We start from the raw sequence: 27606 nt of genomic DNA, 5'->3' as shown, positions 1-27606 counted from the left end.
GGGACCCTGACCAAGCGTCGCTCCTGGACGTTTAGGGAGTGAGAGTGTGTTGGCTGAGGACTCATAAATACTGCAAGCAGCCAATTGAGACAGATTTGGACAAACCACCTGCTTTCATGTCAAAGGGGGGATTTGGGTTGTGTCAGTGTCCTGTTGTATTCTGTTAATATTAGTCATCTCTTGTTTGCAACTTGGTTTGGCCAAGCCACTATTTAGGTTCATTGGCTTGTCATTGTAGCAGGTCAGTTTGTTGAGAGAACACATGTTATGTCGATTTGAGGTATTTTCTGTTTGCCTCTTTTATAGGCCTAATTATTAGAGATTATTGGTTTACGGTGGTTTCTTTGGATTTTTGGGTAAATAAAAAACCCAGTTCATGTAAACAACTCCTGTGTCCTATTGCTAGAGATGGGCAAAGCTTTTTTTAAAACGTTTTTTTATTGGCCAGAATCTGCCTTTTATCAGAGATGTGTAAAGTTGACTTTCCTTAAGTGTTCGACGAGCTCGGGATCTAACCGGCTTCAAGGTAACCGTTGCCCGGTGCATGGAGATGAGAAAAACTATTCATCAACAGCTAACATGTGCATCAAAATAGAGGGTCAAACTTACCTCTTGAACATTGGGGTTGTTGATAACTTGCCTTATTCAGCGGTGCTGGGGCAAGAACTTCCAGTGCTTTTTGATTTGTTTGAGGGGAAGCAAAGCCAAACATGTAATGTTGTAGTTACTAGAGGACAGACAAAATCATCAAATGAGCACTCTGAGACTCTTATTCCCCTTTTTCACCAAAACGGATCCGGTTCAAGAACCGTTCTTTTGCTTTTCTGGTGCTGAACCGGTTCTTCTCTGTAGCACCACTTGTGTTTCCACCGCTCAGAGCCCGACCGGTGCTGCCGCTGCTGCGTCATGACATCACCGTATACGTCGGTCTACGCTTCTCCCCAGCGCGGCTCACAACAACAACAATGAAGGACTGCGTTGGGTCGATGATCGTGTTTCTGTTAATCATACGATAGTCTTGTAGTCGATACCACCTTATCCAAGACCAAGACATTACTAAGACCGCAGAGTAGCAAGACCAAGACAAGACCAAGACTTTAAGAGGTCGAGACCAAGTCAAGACCAAGACCAAGGCAGGGCGAGACCGAGTCAAGACCGGAAACAGACTACTGTGAATCCAACACTACATGATACACTTACAATACCATGTGTAAGATACCATAGTCAATTTGATCTGAAAGATCCACATCATCATAAAAAGACGCACATACAAAAGATATAAATCCAAAACATCATAATATACATTTTAAGGTATATAGGTCTAAGACAAACAAAAACAAAACAACCAGGAACCACCTTTGTAGACAAACACACACAGGATGAAGGAAAACCCTTTAACACACACACACACACACACACACACACACACACACACACACACACACACACACACACACACACACACACACACACACACACACACACACACACACACTCTTCTCTCTCTCTCTCTCCCTCCCTGTCACACACACACAGTCAGGAGTTTGCAGTCAGTGAAAGCCCCGTAAGACACACACACATACACACACACACGCACACACACATTTCGCGACATCTTCAATGCAAGACCGTTTGAGTGTTTGTGAACGGGGTGGCGAGAGGTGAGGGGGTAGCAGCCTGTATAGACCACTGCCATGTTTACAAACATTGCGGCGCATGAGGGCAAAGATTCAGAGTCACGTTATTGGTTGAATTTTTTAAACAGGGTGTTTTACATCCAATCACATCCCCAGCAACAGCCATGGTCTTGACCATGGATGTATAATAAGAACGGTCTCGACCGCTCTTGACATCAAATCTCGAGACCTATAGGTCCGAGACCGAGACCAAATGCAGTCGATTCCGAGACAAGACCAAGACCGTTAAAAAGTGGTCTCGAGACCAAGACCGGTCTCGAGTACTACAACATTATCATACGAAGCCATATTGAATTAAATAACTACTTCTCAACCCTTGTACTTTTCTCCAGAGTGCCATGGTTAATTGTTTATTAATGTGGTTCAGCGGCATTTACCGACCGCTGCAGTGCTGCTCGTCCACCGGAGTTTATTCTACCGTTAACTCACGGCAGAGTTTAGTCTCCCGTTAACTCACAGCAGAGTTTAGTCTCCCGTTAACTCACAGCAGAGTTTAGTCTCCCGTTAACTCACGGCAGAGTTTATTCTCCCGTTAACTCACGGCAATGGCCGCTGGAAAGTTTATTTACTGTCTGACTGTCACACAATCAGCTGATAAATATCCCCCCCATAAGTGAATGTGTTTCAGTCTGAATTGACGCTGTTTGGCATCACAACGCTGTTATGAAAGTTTCTCTGGTATAAAATGGGTGATGTTAGCATAGCTAATCTGACTATGACTACTTGTTGCTATCCTATTGCGGCATAAGCCATTTTCTACAGGCACATTTTACCGGCGTACTCGCCATTAACTGTTATTGCTCAGGTTAATCCCGCCCCCCGCCTCCGACGTAAGGGTGAAGTATTGGTTCTTGGTTCTTGGTTCTTGCCGGGCAGCCGAGTGGGGTCAGCTAAGCACGGGTTTTCGGTGCTTAGAGCCGGCTCCGCTGCGGTGGAAACAGGAAGAACCAGAGCTAAATCAGGCTGTAGCCCGGAACTGGCTCTGGAACCGGTTTGGTGGAAAAGGGGCATTAGTGCTTTACCTTTTTTCAATGAGGTAGGCTTCCGGGGGGCCTCGGAGGACTCGCAAACAGAAGATGCAGGAAAAGTTCTAACACATAGTCGTGAACCCACCATCCAGCACTGAGCCAGATTTAACCTTAAGGTTTCAAATGCCGGCCATATCATGGAAATGCAGAAAGCTGATTCATCCCTACTTCCTCTTTTTCCAGGGGCTGAGCTTGGGTTAAAAAAAGATGAGTATGTTCTGCAAAATGACATTCTCTACCGTCAGCAGGGGTCGGTGTTGCAACTAGCGGTCTCCCAAGCAGTTAGAGGCAGCATACTCTCATTGGGGCACTCTATCCCCTGGGCTGGCCACCTAGGTAAGCATAAAACCATAGCTCTCGCATCAAACGTTATTTTCAATGGCCTGGCCTGCAAAGAGAGGTCACTTAATTCTGCAGAAGCTGCCCTCAGTGCCAAATAACATCTGCTAGAACCCCCTCCAGAGCTCCATTCCAGCCTTTACCCATCATTGGCATCCCATTTGAGCACCTGGGATGGACATTGTTGGTCCTGTTGAGAGGAGCAACGGGGGAAACCGGTACATGCTGGTTATGACAGATTACGCCACAAAGTAGACAGAAGTTGTTACATTGAAATCCATAAAAGCAAAATCAGTTGCTTTCTGTTAGGTTCAGCTCTTTTCCAGAGTAAGTTTCCCTCATGAAATATGAACTGATCAGAGAACTAACTTCATGTCTGTTATGGCAGATTCCTTATTACAGCGTATTTCTCGCTTATTCATTAAGGTTACACAAGTCAGAGAGGCCCTATTGTCTCTTTGCTAATTATCACCAGATGTATTCACGCTAAGTAAATTAGCCAAGGTCAGTGGAAGACCAAAGAGACCCTGCTCAGGATAATACAGTTAAAGTCTTGACAATTAGGTGGTTCATATCCTGACAAGATATTAATTACTCCTAAAGACGTCATGAGATAATGACTTTTCGACATATTAACATATCAACTATGCCATTAGCCTGGAACATTGAGAAGTTTGTGTGGTTGGCTGCATGTTGTTCTCATGTGTGTGCGTCATTTAGAAACCTATATATGCCTGTGTGGAAACGTGTACTCTGGGGGCATTTCCGCGATTGGTTGCTGTTGAAGCAAGGTGAGGTACTCCATTATTGTTTGTTGTTGCGCAACTGAATAATAATTAATCTCAACCATATCTGTGTTTGTGTTTTATTGATCTCTCTCTCTGTGTTAACATTTAAGGTTGGTGAGCCATTAATTGTACTAACATGTCCACTCTGCTGAAACAGGTGTATATCTTGATGGGTATTCGGAGCCTGAGGACAACACCATTTCATCCCCAAACTGATGGATTGACGGAGCGTTTCAACCAAACCCTAAAGCAGGTGCTTCGGAAGTTTGTCAACAACAGTGGTACAGACTGGGATCAGTGGCTTCCATACATCCTCTTTGCTTACAAGTACCCCAAGCCTCCACTGGTTTCTCTCCATTTGAACTTTTGTATGGTCATGAAGTACGAGGGCTCTCTCACTGTTGAGGGAGATTTGGGAGGGAGACAAGGCGAGGAAGGGTTCTGTTAACATTGTATCCTATGTTGTTCAGATGAGAGACCGATTGGAGAAAATGAGTAAGCTTGCCCAATCTCACATGGCAGTGGCCAAGCAACAGCAGAAGTCCTGGTACGATCAGTCAGCCCGGCAAAGATCCTTCGACCTGGGACAAAAGGTACAAGTTTTCCTCCCCAGTGATAACAGCAAGCTGTTGGCAAAGTGTCAGGGAGCATTTGAGATCCAGAAGCAACTTGGGCCCACACCATTAGAGGTTATTTGACCCTAGGGAAGCCAAGCTCCAGTAGGGTACTACATATAAATCTCTTGAAGGAGTGGGTGCCGTGACCTGAACAAGAAGCAAGAGTGATGCTCATCAGGGGTGTGCAAGAGAAAGAGGAAGTGGAGGAGCAATACCTATCTCCATTGGGTGCTACGGTGAGCCATGACCTCAGCCACCTCTCAGAAGACAAATTGCTTCAGGTGAGAAAGATCTGTAAGTCAGATTTATTTCCGTGAGACGGCTGAGTTACAGGATTCCGGAACGCCTGCTGGCCTCACTGAAAAAGGAGGTCAATCTGATGCTGTCCCTGGGGATCATCGAGATTTCGAAAAGTGAGTGGTGCAACCCAGTGGTGCCAAAGAAGGATGGCAGCCTTAAGTTTTGTTTCGACCACCTGGGAGGAGCACATGGAACATCTGCACACTGTCTTGGATCGTCTCTACTCTAGTGGGCTGACTATCAACCCATCAAAGTGCGTCTTTGCCGCAGCAGAGACGGAGTACCTGGGCCACGTCATTGGAAATGGTGTGATACGGCCCCGGGTCAGCAAGATTCAGGCCATCGACTCATGTCCTGTGCCACAAAGAAGGAAGTAGTTCCGATATTTTCTTGGCATGGCAGGCTTCTATCACTGCTTCATACAACCATTTTCTGCCAGGGCAGCTCTACTCACAGACCTGACTGGATTCCGGTGTCCCAATCACATCCAGTGGACAGAGAAGGCCATGGCAGCTTTTCACGACATCCAGGAATCATTGAGTAAGAAACCTGTTCTTTACAGTCCAAACTTTGATGAACATTTTATCTTGCAAACGGATGCTTCTGATAGGGGTCTGGGCACCACCAGACAATGGTCATCCAGTTGCTTACATCAGCCGGAAACTGTTCCCCAGGGAGGTCAGGTATTCAACGGTGGAAAAGGAGACACTGGCTTTCAAGTGGGCCCTCGACTCTTTCCGGTATTTCCTCCTGGGTTGAGAATTCACCCTGGAGCCTGATCATAAAGCGCTTCAGTGGATGGGAAGGATGAGGGATACCAATAGAAGGATTTCCCGGTGGTACCTGGCACTGCAACCATTCCGCTTCAGCATGCAGCACATCCCAGGCAAGAACGACGTCACAGCCGACTACCTCACTCGCTGTTCCAGAGAGAGTCTTGAAGGGGGGTAGTGTGTGATGGCCACTGCCACACAGGGTAAAACAATTACACTGCACCCTTACCTTTAATCGTTTTGCTTTTAAGTAAGACATGCCAATTAATAACACCACATATTTGATTTAAATGGTAAACTCTTTATTTACTTGTGATCAGACATTACTTAGTTTATTTTCAAACATTTTAGCACAGCTAACACGAGTATTTGTTTGTATTAATTACATTCTTTGTCTCTTGAGTTACCGTGGCCATTGGGGGAGGTTACTTCCTGGTTCGTGGCTGAGCGCTGAGGACTCATAAATACTGCAAGCAGCCAATTGAGACAGATTGGGACAAACCACCTGCTTCCATGTCAAAGGGAGGATAGAGTGGCGAAGTCACGCCCATCTACTTCCGGTCCATGGGACCTTATTTCGGAAAAATAATGTATTGAAGTCAATGGAGAGAGAAAACGTATCTTTCGATCCCGTTTCAATTGTGCCATGAATTACACATATGATGTTTGTCAATCTTAAAAAATCATTTCCATGTCAAAAAAGTCACAGTTTGTCGTAAAACTGTTGAAATATAAGACTATGAAAAATACGCAACTAGAAAGACTACAAATCCCAGAGTCGCAATTGTTTTCCTCCACTAAGAGATAGCTAAGATCAGTGCCATATAGATATAATCTATCTATATGGCGCTGGCGAAGATAAGATAACTTTAACAAGATGCCTGTGTGCTTAGTACCAGGTTGTTATCATACCAGCAATGGGTCTTGCTCGTTCTTTCGCTTCCCGTCTGATGAAAGGACCAGGAGTGTCTGGATCAAGCTAGCTAGCAGCTAGCACGTTAGTTAGCATTACAGCCTTGTCATTTTTATTAGCCTTAACATGAAGTAACATTAAGTAACCCAAAATGTTCAACAGTAAGAGTAGTAGTCATATTTCGTGAACCCTTTGAATAGTACTGTCACCGGTGTGATCATTCTATAATACACAATTTAAGCCCGGGGGAGAAATGCTAACGCTAACGCTAACGCTAGCACCGGCGATCTTCTCTACTTCATGCTATCTGCACAAATGGTTGACATTAAACATTAAAACGACCAGGCAGTTCAGAGAGAATCAAAGGAAGGCAGGCAGGCAGCTTTGCATGACATTCTTCAGGACGTGTTTCATTGTGGTGATAGTGAGGGTAGTCAATCGTTTTGTTGACAAGACAGTAGTGACGGCCATCTTGGTGACGTGTGTTGCTCTGTGAGACCAGAGATGTAGTTCATTGAGCGTTTCACACAAACAAATGTGTTACTTCACAGTTTTACGACACATTTTTTTTTTTGACTTGCAAAATTATCTTTTAAATTGACAAACATCATATGTGTAATTCGTGGCACAATTCAAACGGGATCAAAAGATAATCTTTCTCTCTCCATTGACTTCAATACATAATTTTTCCGAAATAAGGTCCCATGGAGGTCCACCGGAAGGGGAGGGACTTCGCCACTCTATTTGGGTTGTGTCAGTGTCCTGTTGTATTCTGTTAATATTGATTATCTCTTGGTTTCAACTTGGTTTGGCCAAGCCACTATATAGGTTCCATGGTTTGTCATTATAGCAGGTCAGTTTGTTGAGTTAACACATGTTAAGTCGATGTCATGTTTATTTGAGGTATTTTCTGTTGACCTCTTTTATAGGCCTAGTTATTAGAGATCATTGGTTTATGATGTTTTCTTTGAGTTTATATGAAGCTCAGCGCAAGTTCTTTCAGGAAGACTGGGTATTACATTCACTCCGCAGCTGCATATAATCAGCTCATCACGGGCGTTGTCTATAACCTATTACATTCACCTCATTCACCAGCAGCCAATCACTGTGCTGCAGCCAAACTTTAAAATGGTTCTCCTCTCTCCTGCAGTCAGCTGTGATTTCAGGTTTTCATGCTGCCGCCCGCCTCCTCCCCATCCACCTCCTTTCATCATATCCAGTGCCAGGAGAGTTAACCCAAAGACCTCATCACACCTCCTCTTCATCCCATCTCCTCATCAAATCCAGATCTTCAGCATCATCACCAGTGTCTAGACCCCGGGGGGGTTCCCTATATGCTCACGGCTGCATTTCCCCCTTTAGATATACGATTTCAGGATCGGGGTCTAATCAACAAAGACTTAACATTTATCATATGACATGTGTCAATAAATGTTCTTTAAACAAAATGAAGTCTCTCCTGATTGAAATACCAACTCCTGTGTCCTGTTGCCTTACAGCTTGGTCCCTGACAAATGTAAATAATAAACTCAACGACAGACTGTGTGACCTTATCCCAATATTTTTGCCCTCGCATACATATCGGTAAAAGGATTTTACAAAGGCTATAAAATGCAAATTTACTGTGAATGCACCAGATTAGGTTTGGTTTGCAGAGGTCCTCGGGTATGGAAAAGGATTGATAATACTATTTAAATGTCTTCATTTGTGTCTGTTTTTAAAAAGTGGTTAAAGCAGCACTTATTAAAAACATTTGTCAGATATATGGCTGTAGATTTCACATTAACTTTACTCTGAAATTGATTTATATTAGCCGTTATTTCCCTTGAAATTTGTCTTTTTTCTTTATTATTTTAAATCAATGTTAAGACTGATGAAATAAATGCTTTAGACCATTTAGTAGTTAGGGTTAGTTTCATTTTAAGGTATTTGGTTAGTGTGAGGTGTCGTTCAGTTATAATGTTTCTGTATATGAACTCTCCAGTTCTAGATGAGCTAATCATATTTATAGTAAATACTTTATTTATATTTATTTAAATACTTTTTAGTGTCTGGTTCTCTATTCTCAAGGTTCGTATAGCTTGTCAGTATGTCCCATTTCACATGATTCAAATATGTCTTGCTTTAAACCCTTGTTTTAAACTTGTGAATAAATGAATGAATGAAGTCCTGTGTCTGAGGTTGGCTATTGGCTTCTTCTCTACACTGAGGTCATATCGCGTTTTTAGCTGAAAACAGCATTGCACTGTTGCCGTTGTTTGCATTGTCTTCGCTGTTAGCATTGTTAGCTGCTAGCTGTGTTTGATCATAACATGTTTTTACAGGACGGTAAAACAACACCATATTAATAATAATCAGGCTTTTGGTTTTAAAAGCTGTTGTGTAAAAGGTTTTATTCTTAATATAAATATTATTTTAGATAACTTAAAAACATGGATGTGTGTTGCCAGTTTTATCACATGCTAACATGTTCAACACATAAAAGCTAGCTTTTACAAATAAATCCCACATGTCATGTATGCTGACTTAGCATTATGTGATTGGAATTATATGAAACCAAATATGGTCATTTCTCTCAGACATTACTAATGTAGCCAGGCGGCCGCAGCACAGTGTCTGTGTGTGACATACATCCGGCAATAACCACATGATGTCTAACAGTACTCTGCCCACTGATGAATAATGCTCTAATAAAGTGGTAAATCAGCTACTGATTCAGTGTTGTAATGCAATGCTGTAAAAGGAACCTTCATATTGATCCCTATATTACACATTGTTCTGGTAACAGAAATGATTAATTTATTAGAGCTCTGGGTTTGTTCCTTGCTTTTTTTAAATAAATGTGTAAAAAGCTAAACAAACATTGGACACAAAGTGGCTGTCGATTATTAGAGAACTAACTGGATGGAAAATAACTACCTGGAGCTGACTAAGTTCCTCAATTAAGTGAAAAAACCCTCAGGCTTCCTTTGCAATAGAACACTCAATGATATGTTATTAAATAAACGTATGTTGTTGGCGCGCTCAACATAATAAATTGATGTTTTGACCATGCGTCACTCTCACTCTCACTCCTTATTTGTTAACGTGTTGGTGTGTGTAGAACTTTCCGTCGATTCCATTGGCTCTAGCGGTTATAAAGAGATGTCATTCATCAAAATCGACCAAGGGGGGCCAGAGATATGGAAAATCCACCCAAATGACCCCAGAAGTGGTTTTTCTTTGCTAAATCTCTCTAAAAAGGTCAAATTGCACTTCTTTTGCATCGATCTTGATACAGGGTACTTATTATATGTTGTACTTTGGATTCCTAAAGCTTTTAGTCTACCTTACCATCATCCAAGGGTAGTTTTCACTATAAGTAAAAAATAATTTTTGGACGGACACTATAATCTATGTTCAATCTGAATTTTCTTTAAAATAAAAAACATCTATATTGATTCTGACTTTTCTACATCCAACTCACAGGTTTATCATTACTTTGAGAACAAATCTTATTAATTTAACCCATTTAGAAGGGAAGATATGGTCAATTGTTCTGGGAATGTCATTTTCGAGCCTGAGACCTGAAAAACAGGCTCAGGGCTTAACAGGTGTATGTTTTATTGTATTGCTGCAACTGGATGCCTTTGTTTTTATGTTATACTCCATATGTGATGGATGATACATTTCTTTTAAAGATACACCACAAATCATTAAATGTTTTCTGCGTTTCTACCTTCTGCTTCATTGTGACATGTTTTTTTTGCAACCTTTTCATTCTCTCTAAATGTGACTTCCTATACTGGTGTTGATCGATTTGCCTGAGAAAAACATTGTGAGAGACATTACTGCTCCTCCTTGTCCACTATTTCATAAGAGTTACAAAAATGTAGCTTCCCACTAACATTAGTGTACAAAGTGGGTGTCGATTATTAGAGAATTATCTGGACGGAAAATAACTACATGGAGCTGACTCAAAACGTTCCTCTATTAAGTGAAAAACCCCTAATGAATGACTCTTAATGAAAAATAAATGGTCATCAGTCAAATACTGAATGGCAATCACTGCTGTAAAACGTATCCATGTTGTTGGTGCCCTAAAAATTATTAATTCAGCATTTTATTCAACCTTTGAGAACATAATATTATATGTTTTTAAAATCATGTTATATAGGGTTATCATTTTTGGTTATTTTTGTTAAGTTGCTCCGGGAACACTTTTTTTCCTAGATACAAATTCAAATTGTTTATAAGATAAGATAAGATGAACCTTTATTTTTTAAATCTGTTTGGTATGAACTTTACAGGTGTAAAAAAATAACACATTTTTAAACTAAATCTGCAAGTGAATCTGGAGATCATACACAGATAACGTTGTATGGCAAGTTTATGTGATTGTTACAATATTATTTTCCCACCAATAAAATTCCCATGAATAACATCCAAATACAAATGTTATTTCATCAGACTCACAGTGCATTGTTTGGGGATTTTTTAGTTTTGGGGTGAGCAATCAAAGCACAACTTCCTCTCCTAACCATAAAAGGAATATTGAGTCACTCACTGAAGGACGTAGTTGCTCAACGCGCCCTGTCGCTCTGAAGTCCTCAGCCTATAAAACAGCTGCCCTCTGCACAGTAACACAAATTACACTCGAGAACGAAACGAAGACATGAAGACTTTCAATCTGTGCACTCTGCTGAGCCTGGCACTCACAGCTTACTGCATGCCAGTATCACAGGTTACTGAGGAAGATGAGGAACGTGCAGAGGTATGTATGCTTGATTTATCTTTTATTGTCATATATTGTATGGGAAACTCAACCCTTCTAAGAATTCTGAATGTGTTAGCTGTACAGGAAAAAGTATTTCTGCTGTCAATAGCTTTCTGCATACTAAGATACAGATGTATTCTTCCTAGACAAGAGTTTATACGTTATACAGCTGCAGTATATCAAACTTTTGTTCTCTCTCTTGCAGAACTACTTAAAGAAATTCTACAACCTAACAGAGAAGACTACTAACGGGCGGGGGTTCAGCCCAGCGAGCAGGAAGCTGAGTGAGATGCAGAGATTCTTTGGTCTCCAGATCACTGGGACGCTGGATGCTGACACCGTGGCAATCATGAAGAAGCCTCGCTGTGGTGTTCCCGACGGAAATCTTGCCCGTTTCTCCACGTTTGGAGACTACAAGTGGCAGAAAAACAGCCTTACCTACAGGTGATTGATCTAATGAGAGAATGTGCGTGAAAGAGTTTCTTTAGTAGGTCTAACTTATAATATTCCTGACTTTTGTTCCTCAGGATAGAGAACTACACTCCGGACATGTCTGTGTCAGAGGTAGATGATTCTATAGAAAGAGCTCTGCAGGTTTGGGCCAAAGTCACTCCTCTGAGATTCACCAGAATCAACAGTGGCACCGCTGACATCATGATCTCCTTTGGCCGCCAATGTGAGTACAGAGAACTTTTACCAGTTATATACTATTTCTTTGCTCAGGTTATTGGTTGTCACTTCCCCTAGAGCAGGGGTTTTCAAAGTGTGGGAAGGTGAGCCTCCCCCCAGAGAACATAAGAACAGCCGCGCCCCCCCCCCCTCCCAATTATTATTGCTATTATTATTGTTATTGTTGCTATAATGCAGGGGTATTCAATTGCATTTCAAAGAAGTCCAGTAAGAGAAAATGTAATTAAATGCTCTGTGTTCCCTGTCTACCTTTCTCTTTTTTGAGCACGCCATTTGAAATTACTCCGACTGTTTCTCTCTTCTTGTCTCGTCTCTGTGTGTGTGTTTGAATCTATCGTGCTGACTCACTGACTGCACCGATTTGATTGGCTGAGTAGCGTCACCTCCTTAAAACATTAAACAATAACTTTTTTAAACCTTTTTATCTTTATGTTTTAAACATTATTATTTCTTAATTTTTACATTTTCAACATCGTGGATAAATCCTTATATGCTCCCGGCAACACACTGAACGTCAACTTTGCCTCCTTATTACACTCACCCCTACTTTAGTGGGAACAATGAGTCTGCGTCTTTGATGCGCACAGGCGGATGATGCGGGGATGCAATGTAGACAGGAATAAACGCAGATCATCCTCTGGCTGCAGCCTTGACCGGTACTTGCTTTTGATCAAAGTCAATGCGGAAAACCCGCACTCACACAGGTAGGTGCAGGGCGGACTGGGACTAAAAATCAGCCCTGGAATCTCACCCAGCCCAGCCCACACAAATTGGTAGAGCACGCTAGTGAACTGTCAACGGGGGGGGGGGGCCTCGCTGCGTGGAAACGGCCCGCTGAACGGACCTCTGTCGCCTGTCAGCGCAACTTAAATGATGCCGTTTACGGTGCCGGCCATCAGCGAACCAAGCCGGCTGTCAACGGCCCGCTGACGACCGGCCGTTCTGTGATTCTCCAGAACACACAGATGGCCAGTCCGCCCCTGGGTGGAGGTGAAGGGAATGAGCACTTTTACAGCCTTTTTGGCGAGGTGGGGGAACTCGGTCTCCACAGACAGCCAAAAGTGTGCAAGTGACACTTTACTCGTCTTTTCTCGTTATTTTTTTCTCACGCTGCGCCTCCCCTGAAGCTCTCTGGCGCCCCCCCAGGGAGGTGCGCCTCACACTTTGAAAACCGCTGCCCTAGAGCATCCTTGCCTTAAGCCTAATCCTAACCCTAACCCTAAATTCATGCAAGTCTTAAACCACATTGGACAGATGGTCATTTGTAGCGCTAGGAAAACCTGTTTCTGATTTGCTGTTTTTTACATATATTTATTGTCCCTCTGTTTGGCAAAACCTGACCTGAGTATGTTCTTGTTAACAGCACATGGTGATTATTACCCCTTTGATGGCCCTGACGGTACTCTTGCCCATGCATTCGCCCCATCCCCTGGCATTGGTGGAGATGCTCATTTTGACGAGGATGAGGACTTCACTTTCCGTTCAAACACAGGTCAGTTTGTTATTTATGTACACCATGATGGATCATGCTAATTACTGTCAGTTTTGACATGATATTATCTTGTAAGGCTAACCTGTAAGTGTGTTTTCTGCTGTAGGCTACGTCCTCTTCATGGTGGCTGCCCATGAGTTTGGCCACTCCCTGGGCTTGTCTCACTCTGATGATGGTGGTGCTCTCATGTACCCTGTGTACACATACAGAAATCCTGACACCTTCATCCTGCCCCGGGACGATGTCAACGGCATCCAGTCTCTCTATGGTGAGTCCTAACCGGCTGAGCCATTAATGCCTACACTGGAATAACTCAAATGCTGACTTTAATTAAATGTATTATGCCAACAGATTCCACATAACTGTATTAGGTTAGTTGAAAGCAATAATATAACGTTTAAATAAAAATATTATGTTCAACTTAATATTATTGCTTTCAACTAACCTAATACAGTTATTTGAAATCTGTTGACATAATACATTTAATTAAAGTTAATGTTTTTCAGTGTATTTGCTACCGTACAATCTCTTGGGGATGCACCAACTCTTTGGGCTTTTTCAATGTGATGCTGGGCTTTCTGAATACTTGGTGACTCATTTTGTTTATCCTTCAGGCCCAAACCCTGATACAGATCCCTCTGTAGAGGAACCACTGCCCCCCACCACTCCTGATGCCTGTGATTCAACCATGGTCTTGGATGCTGTCGCCACCCTGCGAGGAGAGATGTTCTTCTTCAAGGACAGGTCAGACATCCTGGAGAATGCTCAAATATCCAAATGCTGAAGTCCATTGACATTGTTTTCTCTTCATTCAAGTTCTGACTTATGAACTCATTCAAGTTCTTGTGTGTTCTCAGCTTCTTCTGGCGGAGCTACCCTCAGAGCAGCACACCTCAGCAGAGTCTCATCACAAGCTTCTGGCCCGATGGCCCCTCAAACATTGACGCTGCTTATGAAAGCCGAAGCTCAGACAAAGTCTATCTCTTTAAAGGTTTGTGTTTTCCTTACCTAAAACAGTTTTCAAGATGACATTATTCATCTTTACATGCATAAACTAAACTCTTTTCTTTTCTCTATCTCTATACAGGAACGAAGGTTTGGGCTTTCAGTGGATATGATCTTGTACGCAGCTATCCTAAACCAATTTCCAGTTTTGGTCTGGCCAAAAGTGTGGAAAAAATTGATGCAGTCTTTCATGACGTGGACACTGGCAAGACTCTGTTCTTTGTAGGCAGCGATTACTACAGGTGAGTTCAGATTATGTGACATTTATTCAGGTGAATTATTAAGGTGTGATGACGGTTTTCAAATGGTGAATCGGTGTAATGACTGACTGTGTTTCCTCAGTTATGATGAGGTCAGAAAGACTATGGACCAGGGATTTCCCAAGCGAGTGGATGAGACTTTCTCCGGACTGACCGGCCAGGTGACTGCAGCCTTCCAGTACAGAGGTGAGAAGCATTCTTAGTCAAGATTACTGAAATAAAAGAAAAACTTGACACAGAAACTAACATTGAGTCTCTGTTCTGCAGGTTTTACCTACATCTACAGTGGAGAATACATGTTTGAGTACAGCCTGAGGTCCGGGAGGCTGTTCCGAGTGCTGAACAACAGCTACTTCCTGCGCTGCACTAACTTCTAAACCACTTTATATGTTGTTCATATGACCACCTTGAAGGAGGATGAAGGAAACAGAGTTAATTGGACTGCTTTTATACAGCATTTGTCTACTCTTAGCACCACTTACATCACCTGCTACTGGGGTTAGGGTAAGATCCAAATGTCTATAATTTATAATAATATATTTTATAATTTCAACATTTGATGTTACACATTACCGAGTATATACTGGATAAATACTCTTCCTCAGAAAACAGTTTAAATATTACTTTTTAAACTCATTGCTTATTTATCTGTATTTATCTCAGGATATGAATGTCCTATGCACTGATTAATTATTGCTATTGTTGCTGCTGTTATTTGTGTTGCTGTTATACTTTTTTATTTAATGCATTTTAACTGTGGAACTTTAATTCCCCTTTCTTTTGAAACATTGTCATTGCCATTTGCACATGAATGCACACATTTGTACACCACTGTGAAACAAAATATGAATGCAAGTATGTTAACATCTCAAAAGAGAAGTGTGAAAAGGCCTAAAGAAATTAATTGGAAAATAAAAAGTGTTTAAAAAAACATTTCTAAGTATGTTTTTGTTATTGTACAGATATGCTGATCAAAACATCCTGTTTGCCATTGCACGTGCATTTACTTAATAACACTAAGAATAACATACCTGAGAGTATATAAACAACAATCTTGCTACTTAGGGCGAGTTCACAGCTAAATGTTTTGATCATGAATACAACCAATGTGAGGAGGACGATACATTGTTTTAATATTCTGGTCGTGTTTGCGTTCACAAAGGCAAAACTTAAGCTTTCCAAAATATGTAAACAAAAATCGTTTGTGGAAAAAGATGTCAAATTATTGGTAATACCTAGTTGGCTCCTTGCACAACTTATTGGTTTTCTTGATGCGTGTGATCTGATTTCTCACACTGTGTCAAGAGAATACGTCACTAACCCAAACAAACCGCACCAACGGGGGATGCTTCAGCGTTCGGTTACACAGGGCTGCACAAGGCTGATGTGAATGTGCCTAAGGCTTAAGGGACTATTTTGACCTGCAGGCGGTGCTAAAGGAAAGGTTAAGGAATCACCAAAGTAACATGGCAGCAGCTTTTGTGGGCTGTGGATATAAAGAACACTTTTCATATGCATTACTTATAGGGATACTTCAGTCATTACAATGCATCCCCAGGGGATAGTGAATATTATCTTCTGAATCTAACCGCAATCCAACCAAAAAGTTGAGATATTTCAGTCTGGAGGAAAGTGGACGCAAAAATGGAACGACAGACAATACCATCCCTACAGTCATGCCAACATAGCAAAAAACACTCAATATGGAGAGATTTAAAGGGTCTCCATTTAGAATTCAGAGCATTAATTTAGCAAACAACTGTTATTTTTTGTCTGAAAGATGAACAAAATGTGTGTTGTAATCCAAACGTATTCATGTTAGAGTCAGTCTCCTAAAGTTGAACGAAGGTAATATCTCCTAAAATGCCGTTTAATGTAGTTAATAAGCTCAACGTCAGACAGTGTGACCTTATCCCAATGTTTTCGCCCTGCATACATATAGGGAAACAGATTTTACAAAGGGTATAAAATGCAAACTTTCTGTGAATGTACCAGATTAGGTTTGGTTTGCAGAGGTCCTCAGGTATGGAAAGGGATTGATAATACTATTTAAGTGTCTTAATTTGTGTCTGAAAAAAAAAGTGCTTAAAGCAGCACTTGTTTAAAAAAAATTGTCAGATAAATGGCTGTAGACATCACGTTAACTTTACTCTGAAATTGATTTATATTAGCCGTTATATCCCTTGTAATGTGTCTGTTTTCTTACTTATTTTAAATCAATGTTAAGACTGATGAAATAAATGCTTTAGACCATTTAGTAGTTAGGGTTAGTTTCATTTTAAGGTATTTGGTTAGTGTGAGGTGTCGTTCAGTTGTAATGTTTCGGTATATGAACTCTCCAGTTCTAGATGAGCTAATCATATTTATAGTAAATACTTTATGTTTAGTGTCTGGGCCTCTATTCTCAAGGTTCGTATATCTTATCGGGATGTCCCATTTCACATGATCGAAATATGTCTTGTGAATGAGTTTACTGTATGTTTTAAACAGGTGATAAATGAATTCATTATTTAAAAAATGAATGAATGAAGGTCTCTGATGTCTGAGGTTGGCTATTGGCTTCTTCTCTACACTGAGGTCATATGGCGGTTTTTGCTGACAACAGCATTGCACTGTTGCTGTTGTTTGCATTGTCTTTGCTGTTAGCATTGTTAGTTGCTAGCTGTGTTTGATCATAACATGTTTTACACAGACAGGCTGGGTTCAGAGTGTTGTACAGGACAGTAAAACAACACCATATTAATAATAATCAGGCTTTTGGTTTTAAAAGCTGTTGTGTAAAAGGTTTTATTCTTAATATAAATATTATTTTAGATAACTTGAAAACATGGATGTTTGTTGCAAGTTTTATCCCACGAAAATCAATTCAAAATTGTGTTAAAGGTGGGGTAGGTAATTTCGGAGAAACCAGCTCGAGTGTGCTAGAATTTGAAAATACACAGCCGGAAAAAATCTGCCACTTCCTTACAGAGCCCCTCCTCCAACACACACGAACGCGCACATGACCAATGAGGGCACGAGATAAGTGTGTGCACAGATGGAAAGCTGACAGGCAGGTAGGCCATCCAGTTATTTTAGCCGGGCCGGCTAAAATGATTGGTCGTACTTTTTACAGTACTACGGCTTCCACAGATGACTTTTTTTTATGGATTTTTTGTCAAAGCACTTAAGATATTAATTGCTATCGGGATGTTAAGAGCATTCCATGGAATATAACAAAAAGTGTATCTCGAGCCGGTTTCTCAAACTTACCTACCCCACCTTTAAAAGCAAAACAAACAAAAAACGTTATATTTCTTATGATTTAATATTTCATTTTTTTAAATGTGGTTCGTTGTTTTTATTAATATGTAACACAGACATCATGCCTAATTGGTCAAGGATTTTTAAAGGATTAATGCTAAAATCTAAAATGTTATATAATTACATTTATAGGTGAATGGGGGTTTGTTTTTAACTCAGTTTTTTTAAATTGCTAGGCATTCAAATATAATATTATCCTGTCATCTTCAAACTCAAACCTTCTTGAGTCAGAGTGACTCAAGAAGGTTTATATATGTAAATTCAATGCTGTTTTTCTATTGCAACACATTCATCGTCACTGTCCATGTTTATTCTCAAGTTACCTGAAAATAGGTTGTGGTCGGAAGGACTTGTTCATGACTTGATGCAACTTGTCCGTGTTTTCCCACAAACATGCGTCAGCAGCAACAGTAGCCTGAGGGTTAGCAAAGACAAATAGTGATTAAGTACATTTAATTCATGACAGGATGCTGTAAAAATCTGAATAAAATATAAGAATACCGCTTAGATAATAAGAATAAGAGACAATAGGTTATGTATGAGAATGAAGCAAAACACTGATATAGAAATGAACTGTCATCCTACCTGACAATCTACACAATGTTTGTCAGGTATCTATGCCATCACTTTGATACCGCTTGTCTTGTTTTTCTGTTTGGGGAATTCTTTTCTTTGACTCAGCAATCAAAGCTAATCTTCTCCTGTCATCTTCAAATGGAATCACTGACTCAAGAAGGTAGTTACTCAACACGCCCACTCCCCATCGCCTCCACTGCTCAGCCTACATACAATTATTGCTATTGTTGCTGCTGTTATTTGTGTTGCTGTTATACTTTTTTATTGAATGTATTTTAACTGTGGAACTTTAATTTCCCTTTCTTTTGAAACATTGTCATTGCCATTTGCACATGAATGCACACATTTGTACACCACTGTGAAACAAAATATGAATGCAAGTATGTTAACATCTCAAAAGAGAAGTGTGAAAAGGTCTAAAGAAATTAATTGGAAAATGAAAAGTATTTAAAAAAACATTTCTAAGTATGTTTTTTTGTTATTTTACAGATATGCTGATCAAAACATCCTGTTTGTCATTGCACGTGCATTTACTTAATAACACTAAGAATAACATACCTGAGAGTATATAAACAACAATCTTGCTACTTAGGGCGAGTTCACAGCTAAATGTTTTGATCATGAATACAACCAATGTGAGGAGGACGATACATTGTTTTAATATTCTGGTCGTGTTTGCGTTCACAAAGGCAAAACTTAAGCTTTCCAAAATATGTAAACAAAAATCGTTTGTGGAAAAAGATGTCAAATTATTGGTAATACCTAGTGTTAAGGAATAATTCTTCTAGATATCTAACCTTTTACTCTGACATGTGTTATTTCCTTTAAGGAAAGGCCTTGGTGCCATATGTGTTGTTGTCCCCAGTGTGAGACCGGTCAACTTGACTCGCACGTAGGGTAATTGTTGTGAGAACACTGAAGCACTTCTTTATCGGTGTTTGTGGGCTCTCGGATGTGAAATCCTTGAGGCCATGAGCGTCGGACGCAGGTGATTCAGTGTTTAGTCTACTCCTTCAGAGATGTTGATTTCTCTCTGTGAACCTGTTAAAAGGTCTAGCATAGAGAGAGGTTCTTCAGAATTGATGTGGCAACTCTACCGTGTAGTCAGAACCTCTGACTCTTTGACTTGTGATGTGAATCCTCCGGCCGAATACTCTGAATAAACCCATCAGTGTTTGACATCAAAGCTCCAACTCTCACCGTGTCTCCTTCCTGAGTCGGTGACTCCATGCATTACTACACAGAAGTTTCCTCCACACCTAGTTGGCTCCTTGCACAACTTATTGGTTTTCTTGATGCGTGTGATCTGATTTCTCACACTGTGTCAAGAGAATACGTCACTAACCCAAACAAACCGCACCAACGGGGGATGCTTCAGCGTTCGGTTACACAGGGCTGCACAAGGCTGATGTGAATGTGCCTAAGGCTTAAGGGACTATTTTGACCTGCAGGTGGTGCTAAAGGAAAGGTTAAGGAATCACCAAAGTAACATGGCAGCACCTTCTGTGGGCTGTGGATATAAAGAACACTTTTCATATGCATTACTTATAGGCAAGGGTGTAACTTTGGTTTGAGAAGTGGGGGGGACACAAAACAGGGGGTCCTCCGCAATGAAACATTTTCTCAATTTCATTCCATTTCCTGCCTTTCTACAAATATATTAGGGACTATAGTGTTAACAAATCCAAGAAAATGTGTAGTGTATATAATGAGTGTGCACACTTATCTAGTATCCTATCCATGTGAACCTGTTTTATTTTAGATGACCTTACCTCCTGTTGGGGGGTCCGGGGGCATGCACCCCCGGGAAGATTTTTGTCTTTAAATTGAAGCTAAAGCATCAATCTGGTGCACTTTGAGGGCCACATGAAGAGATGTATGGATACAGCTCTCAACAATCAAATGAAACAGAACTGTATATATTTCAATAATCAAAAAACCATTATAATATGCTCACAAGCAATAACACATCATTGATAAACTCCTCTCTATATCTTTATCTTACCTAGTCTGCATTCTTTCTTTTTATTTATGCATATTTGACTAATCACTCCCCTTTCAAACTGTGTTTTTTATTTTTGTACTGACCTATAGTACACATTGGAAGGATTTCTTAATTTATTTTATATACAACTAATATTACATATGGAAATATTTGTTTACATAGATGACCAAACCGTTTGAGACCCACTGAGATAATTTAGACTACAGTTTACAACCTAATCCCTCAGAGTCCTTTACCTCACTGAGCGGACGTGATCTCTCTCAGTCCCCCAGGAGAGAGCTCTCCCTCTCCTTACTGTTGAAACAGCTTCTAATCTCCGTTAGCTCCGAGCTAGCACCAGATGCTAACAACGACCCCGTAACTCTCTCTGTCTCTCTCTCTCTCTATTTATCTCTCTCTCTCTCTCTCAGTCTCTCAAAGTCCGACAGGAGAGAGCTCTCCCTCTCCTTATTGTTGAAACAGCTTCTAATCTCCGTTAGCTCCGAGCTAGCACCAGATGCTAACAACAACCCACGTAACTCTCTCAGTCTCTCTCTCTGTCCCTCTGTCTCTATTTCTCTCTCTCTCTCTCAGTCTCTCAAAGTCCGACAGGAAAGAGCTCTCCCTCTCCTTATTGTTGAAACAGCTACTAATCTCCGTTAGCTCCGAGCTAGCACCAAATGCTAACAACAACCCCCGTAACTCTCTATGTCTCTCTCTCTCTGTCTCTCTCTCTTTCTATCTCTCTCTCACAAAATGCGCTCGTGCCACACACACACAGACGCTCCTCCGTGACGAGGACCGCTTGCGTAAAAAATAAACACATTTGAAAAGTGGGGGGGGCACAAATGGGATTTTGAAAAGTGGGGGGGACATGTCCCCCCTGTCCCCAGTGGAAATTACGCCCATGCTTATAGGGATACTTCAGTCATTACAATGCATCCCCAGGGGATAGTGAATATTATCTTCTGAATCTAACCGTAATCCAACCTCCAGCCAGGACATTACCCTCTCCTCAATAGTCACCAACCTAGGTGTGAAAATGGACGCCCATCTGACCTTTGAGGCTCACATTAAACAGCTGTGCAAGAACTTCTTTTATCACCTCAGGAACATCGCCAAACTCCGCCCCACACTCACGGTACGTCTACACAGCAGCGTTAAAAAAATCTTGGAGGTGGGCGTATCTGAGGCTTGGGGATTTTTTGCGAACAACCAATCACATGAATCTCCCGCCCGCGACATACGAAGCAAAAAAGCCCGAAGTAAACTGGATATAAACTCCCCAAAACAGGCGAAAACATACCACTGTCTCTGCCACCTCCCTCCATGCCTGGCTCCTCCGGTTTGTATCCCGGTAGGTAAATAGGGACTGGTCATAAAGCACCGGGTGATTCGCTACCGCTAATTTCTCCTCCATTTTTTGGAATATGAGGAAATGACCTGCGGTATGTCTCTCCCAGCATACACGCCGTTTGATTGGCTAGAGCTTGAACTGTCAGATTTGCGTACACGGGATTTGATTGGCTGACGCTTCCACCTCAGCCTCAAAAGTTGAACATTGTTCAACTTTGAATCCTGAAAATCCTGAAAATCTCCGCTCGCCTGCCCACAATGCATTTCGGCGAAAAGTGAGGGAAAGTGACGTCACCCCATTCAAAGTGAATGGGCAGAAGCGTTTCAAGATTTTTTTAACGCTGCTGTGTAGACGCACCGTCACTCTGTCTGACGCCGAAAAGCTAGTCCACGCCTTTGTCTCCTCCAGGCTGGACTACTGCAATGCACTCCTCATCGGGATCCCTAACAAAAGCATCCAGAAGCTCCAGTACATTCAGAACAGCGCTGCTAGGATCCTGATGAGGGTGCGCAAATATGATCACATCACCCCCATCCTTAAAGTACTACACTGGCTCCCCATGGAACTGAGGATCGAATTCAAGGTTTCCGTCCTCACCCACCAGTGTATCCATGGAACTGCCCCTCCCTACCTCAAGGAACTCCTCACCCCCCATAACTCCTTGCGGACCAAATGCTCCAGCAACTCCAACCTCCTCAGACCCCACAGGACCAAGCTCCGTACTATGGGAGACCGGGCCTTCTGCTCGGATGCTCCCAGTCTGTGGAATGCTCTCCCCGACCACATAAGAGCACCACAGACCGTGGAAGCTTTTAAAAAAGGCCTCAAAACCCATCTATTCAATAGAGCCTTTCCCTAGACCTTTTATTTATTACTACCCTTTTATTTTATTGTTTGTTTTTTACTGCTTTTTATTCATTCTACCGTGTTGTGTACTGTTTTTATACTGTTCATGCTCACTGCTTGTAGCACTTCGGGATTTTAAGTCAAATATGAAGTGCTTTATAAATGAAACCCATTATTATTATTATTATTATAAAAGTTGAGATATTTCAGTCTGGAGGAAAGTGGACGCAAAAATGGAACGACAGACAATACCATCCCTACAGTCATGCCAACATAGCAAAAAACACTCAATATGGAGAGATTTAAAGGGTCTCCATTTAGAATTCAGAGCATTAATTTAGCAAACAACTGTTATTTTTTGTCTGAAAGATGAACAAAATGTGTGTTGTAATCCAAACGTATTCATGTTAGAGTCAGTCTCCTAAAGTTGAACGATGGTAATATCTCCTAAAATGCCGTTTAATGTAGTTAATAAGCTCAACGTCAGACAGTGTGACCTTATCCCAATGTTTTCGCCCTGCATACATATAGGGAAACAGATTTTACAAAGGGTATAAAATGCAAACTTACTGTGAATGTACCAGATTAGGTTTGGTTTGCAGAGGTCCTCAGGTATGGAAAGGGATTGATAATACTATTTAAGTGTCTTAATTTGTGTCTGTTTTATTTAAAAAAGTGCTTAAAGCAGCACATGTTTAAAAAGATTGGTGGGATAAATGGCTGTAGACATCACGTTAACTTTACTCTGAAATTGATTTATAATAGCCGTTATTTCCCTTGTAATGTGTCTGTTTTCTTACTTATTTTAAAGGGGACCTATCATGCAAAATGCACTTTTGTACGTCTTTTATACATGAATATGTGTCCCCGGTGTGTCAGGGAACTCACCAAGCGTCAGAAAACACAACCCTCTCTCTTTTCCTCCATACCCAAATCTCTAAAAACAGGGCTGCAACGGAGCTGATTATTATTTGAATTTTTCTGACGTCAGAAAAGGGGTGCTCCGCCTATATGGGCAACTCTCCACCTATCAGGGGAATGAGAGACCGCTCGAAAGCGCTGGAGATGCTGTAGTACATATGCCAGGCCTGTAAGTGGCGCTGTAGTCTGCCACAAAAGCAGAATCAGCCCTTGCAAAAACAGGGCTGGAAAAGAGCAAATGAGGCATGGCTAAAATGCATGATATGTTTGGTATTTTGAAAAAAAACTTCACAGACAGGTTTTATATAGGTATGGCCCTACAATATATGTTTCAAATATAGCATGATAGGTCCACTTTAAAGCAATGTTAAGACTGATGAAATAAATGCTTTAGACCAGCGGTTTTCAAAGTGTGAGGCGCGCCTCCCCTGGGGGGCGCCAGAGAGCTTCAGGGGAGGCGCAGCGTGAGAAAAAAATAAAGAGAAACAATGAAATCTAGCTCGTTAACTTCAGCTAACTTTATGCGAGCGGCAACATGGATCGATTTTTAGTGAAGTTACCTAAAGTGAGAGAGGAGACAGCGTCTGGCCACCCCAGTTGGCAGCTTTGTTTTGAAATAAAAGTTGTGGCTCATCGGACATTTATCAGAGAAAATCCCTGATGTCCGAGTGCAAGTGAATGCAGCACAAGACGCGAGCCTTGTAACCCTGGCGCGAGCGAGGAAATGTGATTGGCGGCGATTTCATTTGAACGGGCGGCAGAAAACGAGAAGCATTCGGACCCAAGTACACGGAAGGAATAAGGTATTTGCGGTCTACAATGACAGAGAAGAGACTGTCAAGTTTGGCTGTGCTCAGCATTGAATCAAAACGCACTAAAGCTTTGGATGTTAATACGTTTGTGAGGCGTTTTGCTGAACAAGATGGTAATCGCCGCATTCAGCTGTTTGATTGATTGATTGATTGAAAAGTTTATTAACAGCTTGTATATTGGGTACAGTACAGTACAGCTCAAAACATACAATTGTTAAGGGGATGCAGACCAGAGAAAGACTTTCGTCTTGTTTACATCAGGGTCCCCCATTTCCAATTCATCATATCATTTAAGACATATAAGACATATATGACATACAGATGGCTTATTTACAATTTACATACAGGTGGTTTTTTACATACAGATGGATTATTTACAATTTTCATTTTAGATTTCGTTCTAATACATCCTAACCGGACATTTAAGACATACCAAGTCTACAGATATACAGTTAGTAACAGAGTCTAAAATGCGAGTATATACATAGATGGGGGGGGGAAGCTGTCCATTGTACGACAGGTTGAGATTTGTACCATTACCGGGGCCAGTTTTGCAATGCTTTCCCCCGAAGGTGCTCTTTAAGAGAGGTTTTGAAGGTAAGTATAGTTTTACTTTCCTTTACAGTTGTGGGAAGAGCGTTCCACCTTGATGTGGCATAATTGCGAAACGTGTATTCCCCTTTTTTTGTGCCAAATCTGGGTTTTACATGATTTGTGGAGCTCCCTCTGGTGTTATGATCATGGTATTCCTTGACCTTTGGGAAGAATTTTGACATGTACATGGGTACCATAGAGGTGTAGTGGATCTTGTAGACCAGGCCCATTGCAAGTAGCTGTACTCTGTCGTCTACTCTAAGCCATCCTAGGTTGTCAAAGTGGGCAGAGGTGAGGTGGGTTCTAGATGAAAGGTCAAGCAGTAGTCTGACCAGTTTATTTTGCGATGTTTGAAGTTTTGTTTTTAGCGCCTTGGAGGTGCTATGGTACCATGACGTGCAAGCATAGTCATAGTACCCTTGAATGAGTGCTCCTGCCAGAGTTTTCAGGGTGTTTTTGTTTACCAGAGAGGAGATCCGGTATAGGAATCTAGTTCTTTGATTGACTTTTTTTATTACGTTGGATGCCATTTTGTCACAGGAGAGGTTTGCCTCAAGAATAGATCCTAGGTATGTAATTTCCTTCTTACTTGTGACAATAATGTCACCCACTGCAACTGAGAAGTCGTCGGATTTGCTGAGATTATGTTTCGAACCGAAGAGAATGGACTCTGTTTTACCCAGGTGTAATGATAATTTATTATTTACTGTAATAGGCATGCCAACTTGATGCTCTGCTCACGGATGACTCGAGCATTAAAAACTGTTAAGATGATGACCTTACGTGTGTACATATATTTTTTTCTTTGTGGGGGTCTGCCCTGAGAAAGTCAAATAAGATGGTGTGTAAAACTACACTGCCCAGACAAAAATAAGTAACCACTTTGATTTAACTAGGCCAGTAGGTAAGGGCATTCCACTGGATAATAATACCCCTGCATTATAGCAACAACAATAATAATAATAATAATAATAATAGCAATAATAATTGGGAGGGGGGGCGTGGCTGTTCTTATATTCTCTGAGGGGAGGCTCACCTTCCCACACTTTGAAAACCCCTGCTTTAGATCATTTAGTAGTTAGGGTTAGTTTCATTTTAAGGTATTTGGTTAGTATGAGGTGTCGTTCAGTTGTAATGTTTCTGTATATGAACTCTCCAGTTCTAGATGAGCTAATCATATTTATAGTAAATACTTTATGTTTAGTGTCTGGGCCTCTATTCTCAAGGTTCGTATATCTTATCGGGATGTCCCATTTCACATGATCGAAATATGTCTTGTGAATGAGCTTACTGTACGTTTTAAACAGGTGATAAATGAATTCATTAATTAAAAAATGAATGAATGAAGGTCTCTGATGTCTGAGGTTGGCTATTGGCTTCTTCTCTACACTGAGGTCATATGGCGGTTTTTGCTGACAACAGCATTGCACTGTTGCTGTTGTTTGCATTGTCTTCGCTGTTAGCATTGTTAGCTGCTAGCTGTGTTTGATCATAACATGTTTTACACAGACAGGCTTGGTTCAGAGTGTTGTACAGGACAGTAAAACAACACCATATTAATAATAATCAGGCTTTTGGTTTTAAAAGCTGTTGTGTAAAAGGTTTTATTCTTAATATAAATATTATTTTAGATAACTTGAAAACATGGATGTTTGTTGCAAGTTTTATCCCACGAAAATCAATTCAAAAATGTGTTAAAAGCAAAACAAACAAAAAACGTTATATTTCTTATTTTTTTAAATGTGGTTTGTTGTTTTTATTAATATGTAACACAGACATCATGCCTAATTGGTCAAGGATTTTTAAAGGATTAATGCTAAAATGTAGAAATTGTACTACTTCTACAAATCTCAAATGTTATATAATTACATTTATAGGTGAATGGGGTTTTTCTTTTTACTCTGTTTTTTTAAATTGCTAAGCATTCAAATATAATATTATCCTGTCATCTTCAAACTCAAACCTTCTTGAGTCAGAGTGACTCAAGAAGGTATATATATGTAAATTCAATGCTGTTTTTCTATTGCAACACATTCATCGTCACTGTCCATGTTTATTCTCAAGTTACCTGAAAATAGGTTGTGGTCGGAAGGACTTGTTCATGACTTGATGCAACTTGTCCGTGTTTTCCCACAAACATGCGTCAGCAGCAACAGTAGCCTGAGGGTTAGCAAAGACAAATAGTGATTAAGTACATTTAATTCATGACAGGATGCTGTAAAAATCTGAATAAAATATAAGAATACCGCTTAGATAATAAGAATAAGAATAACAATAGGTTATGTATGAGAATGAAGCAAAACACTGATATAGAAATGAACTGTCATCCTACCTGACAATCTACACAATGTTTGTCAGGTATCTATGCCATCACTTTGATGCCGCTTGTCTTGTTTTTCTGTTTTGGGGAATTATTTTCTTTGACTCAGCAATCAAAGCTAATCTTCTCCTGTTATCTTCAAATGGAATCACTGACTCAAGAAGGTAGTTACTCAACACGCCCACTCCCCATCGCCTCCACTGCTCAGCCTACATATATAACAGTTGAGGCCAGC

General features: G+C 40.9%; 1 protein-coding gene across 1 annotated transcript; it reads left to right on the top strand.

The window, feature by feature from the left end:
- Nucleotides 1-11095: 11095 nt before the first annotated feature.
- Nucleotides 11096-15578, top strand: LOC117468646 (collagenase 3-like). The gene is made up of 10 exons (XM_034112879.1): nucleotides 11096-11208; nucleotides 11417-11655; nucleotides 11739-11887; nucleotides 13265-13393; nucleotides 13500-13661; nucleotides 14008-14137; nucleotides 14251-14384; nucleotides 14481-14640; nucleotides 14741-14844; nucleotides 14926-15578. Exons 1-10 carry the CDS (start codon nucleotides 11110-11112, stop codon nucleotides 15033-15035), a joined length of 1416 nt encoding a protein of 471 aa, XP_033968770.1. The 5' UTR covers nucleotides 11096-11109; the 3' UTR covers nucleotides 15036-15578.
- Nucleotides 15579-27606: the final 12028 nt, after the last annotated feature.

This window comes from Trematomus bernacchii, unplaced genomic scaffold, assembly GCF_902827165.1.
Source record: "Trematomus bernacchii unplaced genomic scaffold, fTreBer1.1, whole genome shotgun sequence".
NCBI classification, from domain to species: Eukaryota; Metazoa; Chordata; class Actinopteri; order Perciformes; family Nototheniidae; genus Trematomus; species Trematomus bernacchii.
This window is presented reverse-complemented; position numbering and strand designations above follow the sequence as displayed.

Bases quoted from the DNA above. Each gene is read 5' to 3' on its own strand.
- LOC117468646 (XM_034112879.1), top strand. From the start codon at position 11,110: ATGAAGACTTTCAATCTGTGCACTCTGCTGAGCCTGGCACTCACAGCT. The intron at 13,394-13,499 runs GTCAGTTTGTTA...TTTCTGCTGTAG, and splicing joins CACTTTCCGTTCAAACACAG to GCTACGTCCTCTTCATGGTG. The intron at 13,662-14,007 runs GTGAGTCCTAAC...TTTATCCTTCAG, and splicing joins CGGCATCCAGTCTCTCTATG to GCCCAAACCCTGATACAGAT.